The sequence below is a fragment of the Mus caroli genome, chromosome 2 (genome assembly GCF_900094665.2).
Source record: "Mus caroli chromosome 2, CAROLI_EIJ_v1.1, whole genome shotgun sequence".
In the NCBI taxonomy this organism is placed as follows: domain Eukaryota; kingdom Metazoa; phylum Chordata; class Mammalia; order Rodentia; family Muridae; genus Mus; species Mus caroli.
In genome coordinates this window covers 125,308,687-125,318,210 of record NC_034571.1, presented here as the reverse complement: position 1 = coordinate 125,318,210, position 9,524 = coordinate 125,308,687, and the positions used below count along the sequence as shown (strand labels likewise).

The following is a 9,524-nucleotide window of genomic DNA, read 5'->3' as shown; positions in this document are numbered from 1 at the left end:
CCTGCCTCTGCCTCCCGAGTGCTAGGATTAAAGGCGTGCGCCACCACGCCCGGCTAGTATTTATTATTAAACTGGTAATTTCACATTTTGTCTGTTCTAGCTTGCTAACTTTTCAAATTACCTTATGTAATTTATTGCATCAACTATGGATTTTTTTTTTCTAATTGCATTTTGTGTTGTTTGTTTTACAGCTTTCTCATGTGACTGCATTAAAAACCAAAGAACGGAAACGTATGTGCTAGTTTGGAAGCATTGTTTTTGTTTTATGATTGTCATAGATACGTTTGTATCTTTGGTCATTTTAATGGCTGTAGTATTGGTCCATGTGAATGTAATTTCATAGATCTGAATTGATTTTCAACAAGGGTGTTACATGCAAATAAGCATTTTACTACCTTCCTTAGTTTTATGTCAGTTCTTTCCAAAAATTATTAACCATTACAAAGTAGAGTGCCTCAGGTACAGATTCCAGTGCCAGTTGTTGTTGAATCAGCTCCATCCTCTCTAGCTGTGTTGGATGGCAAGTCACTTTACTGAACAACTTCCTGCCTCAGTGTCTTCCCAGAGTGTCCTGCTTCCCACAGCACTGTTTAGTGCCACTTTATATTCCACTCCCAACAGAGCTCAATGATTTATGTACCTCTTGAAACCCAATGCTTTTGCACCCCCTTTCTTTAGCTGGAATATGTTATCTCTCAAAGGTAGGACAGTGGTTTCATAGTCCCAGAGACTGACTTTCACAGTGTTCTACAAAGGACAGGTACTCAAAAATGTCCTTTGTGAAAACCACATAGTAACTGCCTTTGTGAAGGGTTAGTAGGTGCTTTAGACACCAAGGTTGTCTTAATATGTGACTTCATAGGCTTACCTTTAATTATTTAATTCAAGTTTTTACTTAGTTTTAGTTTTAAAATACATTTGAACTGCATATGAGTTGATTTTGTGTGTGTGTGTGTGTGTGTGTGTGTGTGTGTGTGTGTGTGTGTTAGGAAAAACTTCTGTACTTAATCTATTTTGGATTAAGAGATTATAACAAAAGTAGCTGTAGATTTTGTTTTTAAGGTAGTTTCATGTAGCTCACAATAGCCTTGAGTTCACATATATCCAAGGATAACTTTGAACTTCTTATCTTTACCTTCTATGTGCTGGGATTACAGGTGTATGCCATGCCCAGTTTTATTCATCCCTGAAGCTGGAACCCAGGGTTACATTGATGCCAGGTTATCTCCTTACCAACTGAGCTACAGCCCCAACTCTTTTGTTTGTTTTTTGTTTTTGTTTTTGTTTTTTTGTGTTTTGTTTTTGTTTTTTTTCGAGACAGGGTTTCTCTGTATAGCCCTGGCTGTCCTGGAACTCACTCTGTAGACCAGGCTGGCCTCGAACTCAGAAATCTTCCTCCCAAGTGCTGGGATCAAAGGCGTACGCCACTGCTGCCTGGCTACAGCCCCAACTCTTAGATTTTCTTTACTTTGTAATTTCTGAGCTGACTTTGATACAACTCCAAATTCCACCAAGAAATGAGTTACTACTGGCTACTATTTAGAGTCATCTAAACTGTTTTTTACATGAAAATAATCATGGGACCACAAAGGCTGGTGTTTAAATGAAGTTAATATTAACGAGCTAGTCTTTTTGCTAGATGCTTATTTAGAAAATGGGGTTCTTAATGGTTAAAGATAGCAAATGCAAGTCTTCAGAAGTAATCAGCCTAAAAGATCTGGTAATTACTTCAGTGTGCAGGCTGTCCTAAGGTTTGGGAGAAGATCTGCTCTAGGGTCATTTTACTTACCAGGCTTCTATAATTTAAAATTTCAGAATCTTTGTCTGAGGAGGAAAATTTCTTTTCTGAAAATCAGCCATTTCCTTCTCTTAAGATGGTAAGTTCCTTGAGGGACACCTGGACAGGGCTATTTCATTGATATCTGTTTGCATGAATGATTTTTTTAATATTCAGTAGGCACTAAAAGGGCTCTGTGAATGTCAGCACCAGTGTAAGCTTATTATAGGTGCTCTTGGGTGGGTGGGGGTGGTTGAAGCATTTTGTCATAGAGCTCAGGCTGCATAGATTCTGGAATTCCTCATTTTTCTGCCTCCTCACAGATAACTGGGATTGTGGGTGTTGTCTATTACCCCTGAGGCTGTGCTGCATTTAAAGAATAGCTTAACTGTTCACTTGAGTAAGACTTCCCTCTCACTGGGCTAATTTGATGACAATAGTAAGTTTGTATATTTCTGTATAAAGGGAAAAAGAGGACACGGGAAGAGATGGAAGGAAGATGTGACGATGGAAGAGGCTTCTCTAGTATTTAAAACCTATAGTTTGGAGAGAACATAAGAAACTTCATTATTGAAAATAGGGCATTTCAGAAATTCACCGTGAAAAGGTCTAAAGCAAAAAGTAGTGTAAAGATTTTAAAAATTGGCTGGTCACACCTTTCTTCCCAGCCCTCTGGGAGACAGAGACAGATCTCTGTATGGTCTGCCTGATCTTCATAGTTTATTTCATCTAGGGCTACATAGCGAGACCCTGTTTTTAAAATAATGATGATGATAATTTAAAAGTAGAGACAATTTAGACAGTCTCAGGGAAGTCCATGTAGATGCTGGTGAGATGCCAAGCGTCCAGATAATTTTCTTCAGAAAAGATGAGCAACTTGTATATTCTGCCTGCTCCCCTCTGTGTGTATGTGTATATTAGCCCTTTTGATTTATAGACCTCAGAATAATATAGTGTATTTTTTGCAGGGAAAGTATCAATCAGCATGGTATTTGTTGAACAATACCTTTTTTAAAAAGCTTAAGTGATGGTTTTCATTTAATCTTAATTTTTTGACATACCTAAATATAATCAGAAAACATGACATAGGTTAGGGTTAGGGTTGGGGTTAAGATTAGAGTTAGATGTAGGAATAGGTAGGTTCTTCAATAACTCACTGCCTATAACTCACGTCAGATTTTTTTTTTTAAAGGAATGATGGAAAAGGTTTCAGGTTAAGAGTCTTTGTGGTGATAATTGAGTTGTCAAAGACATTGCTTGAATCTGCTGCTTTTTAAAAAAATTTTTTTGATATTAAAAAAGTTAGTTCACAGTGACAAGAAGACATATTGGTAATGTAGGTAATATAGTCTTAGCTGATTTTAATTACATGTTTTTTTTTTCTTATTTTGCCATTCATTTTACCAAAAACAACGCAATTCATCATCAACAAACAACGCTAGGTTTTAGAATCATTGCCAGAAAATGTAGGATTTAATATAGAAATAAAATGGATTTGCCAACACAGGGTAAGTACTCTTTTTGTTACTCTATTGTTTCTAATGGGATTAAGTAAAACTGAAATCTTGTTTCATTGAAGCACATTGATTGATGGATCTTTTAGAATTGAAAAAAGAAGGGCAGGAGTGACAAAAAGAACCACTGGCTCAGCGATTAATAGTAGTCACTGGCCGCTCTTCTAGAGGTCCTGAGTTCGATTCCCAGCAACCACATGGTGGCTTACAACCATCTATAATGGGACCTGATGCCCTTTTCTGGCATATAGGTCACATATGTATGTATAGGTCATATACATAAATCTTGAAATTGAGTTGAAAAAAAGAAGAAAAACTATTGTGTGTCTTTGTGAATATGGGTATGTGTGCTGTGATACGCATGGGAAGGTCTGTCCTTCTGTCCTCCACCATGGACTTGAGTCAATTAAATTCAGACTTGGGTAGCAAGTACTTTACCTGCCAAACCATCTCACCAGCCTTGCACAGTTTTAATAAATAGGTTAAGGGTTTTTTGTGGTAACAATTGAGTTGTCAAAGATATTACTTGGATTTGTTGCTGTTTTAAAACTTTTTTTTTTAGTTTGCTATTTAGCAAAATAAATATACTATGAATACTTTTAATTGCTAAATATATATTATACAAGTTTTGATATGTTAAGTGACCTGAGTATACATCATAAAAACAGTTCCTGGGTATATTTGAAAAGTAGATGATAGATAGTCAAACTCTCACTATTTTTTTTGTTTCTATTTTTTACATCAAAGCATATGTTAGAATTATTAAACACACATTTATTTTTAGATTGTAATACAAATTTAGGAGAAATTTCTGTGAATCCTAGGTTTAGTCATTCATGATCCAGAAATATTTACGAAGAAGATAATAAAGGCCAGGCATTTTCCGAGTGCTGAGAACATAGGTAGAATAAGGACAAGATAAGGTCCTGGTTTTCTGGAGTTTTGTGCTAGTCCAGGAGAACACTGGTTAATGAACTATCGGGACTGGAGAGCACTTACTGCTCTCACAGAGTACACGAGTACAGTTCTAAGCACCAGCTCCTCACGACTGCTTCTAACTGTCTGTAACTATAACATTGTGTATGCTTTTGGGAAACACATTATTACATTTTTAAGTGTTGGGCTGATTGTTGCTTGAAGCTTTCTCTAACACTGCAGCTCTAGCACATCTCAGCCCCTCAATTTCCTTTCTTATAGGATGGAGTATGGGATGGCAACTTATCGACATATTTTGATATGAATGTGTTTTTGGATATAATTTTAAAAACTGTTTTAGAAAATTCTGGGAAGAGGAGAATAGTGTTTTCTTCTTTTGATGCAGATATTTGTACAATGTAAGTAATATTCATGTTTTTTTAATTGATTCTATATTCTTTGTAGCTAGGATTTGGGAGGCAGTTTGGGGAGGTTATCCATATGGCATCCTCTCAGTCAGTTGCCCATGTTTTGTTTTCTTCCTGAAAAGGGAGAGACACTTGTTTGTCAAGTGCACTCCACCAGTCCTTTAGGGACCTATAACCCTATATCTGGCATTTATCCTCCATATCAGATGTAAGCCCCAGGGGTTTCCCATTGCATTCAGTTTCTAAATGTAAAACCTTTAAATCTTTGTTTGACTTGGTTGTATCTGAGTAATGGATTGGTCTTTCTTGTTTGTTCTGCCTTCTAGAGTTTCTCAATCTGTAGAATATGAATTCACTGTAGTTTAGGCAGCCTTGAGCTTACAGTGATCCTCCAGCCCCAACCTTCTGGACCCATGATGCCTGGCTCTTTCTCTGTTTTGTTTTTTTTTTAGTAATTTTTAAAGTTTCAAAGTAATTTTGTTATCATCCTAGCAATCTTCCACCTTTATCTTGTCAATTCAGGGTTCGGCAGAAGCAGAACAAATATCCCATATTATTTTTGACCCAAGGAAAGTCTGATATTTACCCCGAACTCATGGACCTCAGATCTCGGACAACACCCATTGCAATGAGTTTTGCACAGTTTGAAAATATTTTGGTAAATTGTGTTTCAGTTTCCTTTCTTTCATATGAATGCCTTGTATTTCCTTCAAGTGCTCTCATTCCCTGCTCTCTCACAAAGGTGCGATCTTTGTTTGATTGTTATTGTTACATGCATATACATGATGAACAGATAAACACAGCTGGCTAAGTACATTGCGTGTTGCTTGTATGTAAGTTCTCATTTTGTCTTAGACAGTATTAAATAAGATTTCCTATTCTAACAACTGGCAAAAGGTTTAGCGTCAAGTAGAGAAATGACAATGATTGCACATTCAGTATGTGCTTATAAATTACATTTATATATTAATGTTTTATATACATAGAGAATCCATTAAATAAGGGAAATTATAGGAAAAATGTGTCCATTTTTTCCCCTCTTGCATCTCCTTTAGAGAGCACTAACCTGATCATTTAGTATCTGTAATGACTACATTTCTTTAATGAATTTTTCTTCTTCTAGGGGATAAATGCCCATACTGAAGACCTCCTTAGAAACCCATCCTATGTCNAAGAGGCAAAAGCTAAGGGATTGGTCATATTTTGCTGGGGTGATGATACCAATGATCCTGAAAACCGAAGGAAACTGAAGGAATTTGGAGTAAATGGTCTAATATATGATAGGTATTTGTTTTTTGTAAAAAATCTCCATGGAATTTTTCAAAAAGTATAGTAGTTTTTATCTTTTAAACTATTAAATTCAGTTAAGTTAAAATTATGTAGTTATATAAAGTTTATTCAGACACTTGTGATCTTGTCCCAGATGTTGCGATATGTCAAAAGTCACTTAAGAAGCCCTAACCCAAATATGTAATTTCCCTCGGAGTGAGGATACCTGCCTTTCCCACGACTGCTGTCAAAACTTTTCTGCAGTTGTCTTAGTTACTTTCTAGAGGCACCGTGACCAAGGTGACTTGTTGGCAGTTCCAGACGGTGAGCCCATGCCCATCATGGGGGTGTGGCAGCAGGCAGGCAAGGCACTGGAGTAGTAGCTAACAGCTTACTTCTGATCCACAAGCAGGAAGCAGAGAGATAGACAGACAGACAGGCCCTGATGTGGACTTTTGAAACCTCAAAGTTTACTGCCTTGTGGCATACAAGGCCATACATACCTCCTAATCCTTCCCAAATAGTCTACCAACTGGGGACCATACTCTCTCAGTGACCTCATTGCATTCTCTGGCTTTTTATATCTTTTGCATTAACAGTACTATATGTATCCAACTCAGGACATTTCCCTGACTTTTAAAAACTTTTATGTGCCTTACCATCTTGATTTCAGCATAAATGGCCTCTCTGCTTATTCTGCTTTCCCAGTCTAAATCCTTGAAGTCTTCCATTGCAGTGTCTTTCACCTCTCACTCCCATTTTCCTCTGGGATCTTTCCTTTCAGAACATCCCTCGATGTGCTATTTCTTTTTGCTTCAGAGAATAACTCCTGTACACTGAAATGTCACTTGCACAAGGACTACACTATTTTAAATAGTAGCTTCTGTTCACAGGGTGCTTCTCAATTTTGCTCAAGATCATTTATCACCGACAAACATACATGCATGTAGCATTATACCGTATGTCTTTTCCTTCCTGGCCTCTTTGAACTAGTACCTCCCTGTTTCCTAATGCATACAGAGAGTGTAGGCTGCACAAGGACAGGACATTTTGCTCTTTTTGTTTACTGTCTTCAGAGGCTAGGTCAGTAAGATATAGACTGGGATCAAATATTTGTTGACTTGATATAAAAACCAGCTTCCTAGGAATTGGTATATAAGATGTAAGTTTAATAGCTGCTAATACTTTAAAGTTGCTTAGTATATAGATGTTTTAGGTTGTAAAAAAAAACATTGACTTGATGGAAGCACAGTGTTTTGACCAGACCTGTTTTAAGGAAAAACAAAAATATGCTTTCCTTGGATTAATTCATACTACCCTTTGTCCTACTAAGTTATATCATTCTTTAATAAAGATTTTACTCCCACTATTTTGTCTGGTCTAGTTTGTTCACTTATTTCTTTTGATTTTTAAGATAGGGCTTTACTCAGGCTGACTTAGTCTTGCAATCTTCCAGTCTCAGCTTCCCAAAGACATTACAGTTGAATGCTGCCATGCCTAGCTGGTCTGCTGTCTTATTTAACTACCTGCCTGCCTTTTAAACCAGTTGGTTAATTTTGTCTAAAACAGAGTGACTAGCCAGTTTTTAAAAAATAGGTGTTTTCAACTAACAAAGTTAAAAACTTAAATTTCATATTAACAATTTAATAAAAATACTGACTTCATTAAAATTGGGAATTTTTATGTGAGTATGCAGAAGAAGAAATGACTACAGATATTTGGGGACAAGAAAAGAATGTGTAAGGTAATTCTATGTATGACTCTGCTAAGGAATACAAATTTGAACAGATCTTCTCAAGGGCTTTCATGCTGGAAGTGGATGGAATGTTGACATGTAATAGTAGGATGATGTTAGAACAAGTGCTGAGAGTAGATTCCTCCTGCCTCCGCTTCTTTGAAGAGAAAGAACAGAGGTGGAAGTTTAAGATGTTCAGATTTGCTCTGCTGGGACTTGCATTTCAGGCATGGGTCCAGCATGAAGCAGGGTAGAACTATAGTGGCATTTGGAAGGCCAACCTGGCATGGGCTCTACTTAGGGAGGTTATAGTGGTAAGCATATAACATAAATAATAGTTCTCTAAGGCTTATAATCAAAACACAAGTCTTTTATTCCTTTTAACTGTCTCTGACTTCTTGTGCTTTGTTTTTCTTTCTATTTACTAGTGTGATTTTAGATAGACAAATTTAGAAAGTTTTGAATAATGAGTGACTTGGAGCTTTATGGACATTTATGAGAGAATGGTGATAGAAGTGTGTAGGTTTGGTTTGGTTTTTGTTTTGTAGCCTCAGAACATAACAGTATAATGGCTAAATTCATATAAATACCAAATGTTTTGTTTAAGGCCTATTAAGGATTAAAATTTTGTAAGAGAGACATTAAGTAGTTGATGGAGTGCAAGGGAGGGAAGAGCTGGGGTTATACAGAAACACACGAGGAGGTCAGACCACTTGCCCTCACTCACTGCGAGGGTCTGAGGAGGTCAGACCACTTGCCCTCACTCACTGCGAGGGTCTGAGGAGGTCAGACCACTTGCCCTCACTCACTGCGAGGGTCTGNCTGCGAGGGTCTGAGGAGGTCAGACCACTTGCCCTCACTCACTGCGAGGGTCTGAGGAGGTCAGACCACTTGCCCTCACTCACTGCGAGGGTCTGTTCTTCCCCCTTCTCTCTTGCTCCTTTTTGGAGTCGATCATGATGCTTGCCCTGGCCTGTGTTCCTGAGCCCCTAGTATGAGTCAACAAGCTGGGCTCTGAGGGGCGTGCCTGCAGTCTCTGCTTGCACAGAAGCAAAATAAAGCTAAATTAACCTAAATTAACCACTCCCAATGAAATGTTAGAAAATAAAGTAGAAAAGCATAACAGCTTTGTACCACGTGTACAATCTGTGCTTTAACCTTGTTGTTGAGAAGTAGTTTTTCATTAAAAATGCATGCTGCAGGGATGAATTGCTCTAGTGTCTACTTAGCATACACAAGGGGCTGGCCACATCCCCAGCACCATGTTTAAAGGGTGTGGTGGCCCATGACTATAATCCCAGCACTCAGGTGGGGATAGCAGGATCAGCTTCATATGCCGTCTTCTCTCTCATGACCCTGTGTTGTTGCATATATAGCTGGTCTTTGACTGTGGGCATGCCTCACGTACCAGAGGCTCTTTCTGATCTCTCTGGTCATTTGTGAGTTAAGTCACTGGGGACAAGTTCCAGGGCTCAGGAGGTTTTCCTCCTGTAAACTAAGGCATCACCAGTTGTATACTTCAAGGGTATATACTTCAAGAATCACTAGAGAACTACAAATTCCGTTTTCTGATTCAAGGAATTGTTTTATAACCAGGGTTACAAAAGAACAGTCTATTCTGACTTACTTGAAAAATGAGAATTCATTCACCTAATGCTTTGATCTTTATCATTATCTTAAAGTAGAATAAAATATAATAAGAATGAATATTCCAGGTAGTTTTAAAATGGATTTTCTTAAAAAGTTAAGTCAGACAGTCCTTAATAAACATGAGATTACATTATTGTTATTGTGTGTCTGTTTTCACCATAGGATATATGATTGGATGCCTGAACAGCCAAATATATTCCAAGTGGAGCAATTGGAGCGCCTGAAGCGAGAATTGC

The 9,524-nt window shown here is 37.7% G+C and overlaps 1 protein-coding gene across 1 annotated transcript in view; it reads left to right on the top strand.

Annotated features, from left to right (window-relative positions):
• Positions 1 to 8,459, top strand: part of Gpcpd1 (glycerophosphocholine phosphodiesterase 1) — a 46,454-nt gene extending 37,995 nt beyond the window's left edge. The window contains exons 14-19 of the mRNA XM_029484320.1: positions 192 to 231; positions 1,816 to 1,877; positions 3,220 to 3,285; positions 4,489 to 4,625; positions 5,157 to 5,292; positions 5,758 to 8,459. Of these exons, the coding sequence (XP_029340180.1) occupies positions 192 to 231; positions 1,816 to 1,877; positions 3,220 to 3,285; positions 4,489 to 4,625; positions 5,157 to 5,292; positions 5,758 to 5,967 (651 nt within the window). The 3' untranslated portion in view covers positions 5,968 to 8,459. The remainder of the gene's footprint in view (positions 1 to 191; positions 232 to 1,815; positions 1,878 to 3,219; positions 3,286 to 4,488; positions 4,626 to 5,156; positions 5,293 to 5,757) is intronic.
• The last annotated feature ends 1,065 nt before the right edge of the window (positions 8,460 to 9,524 follow it).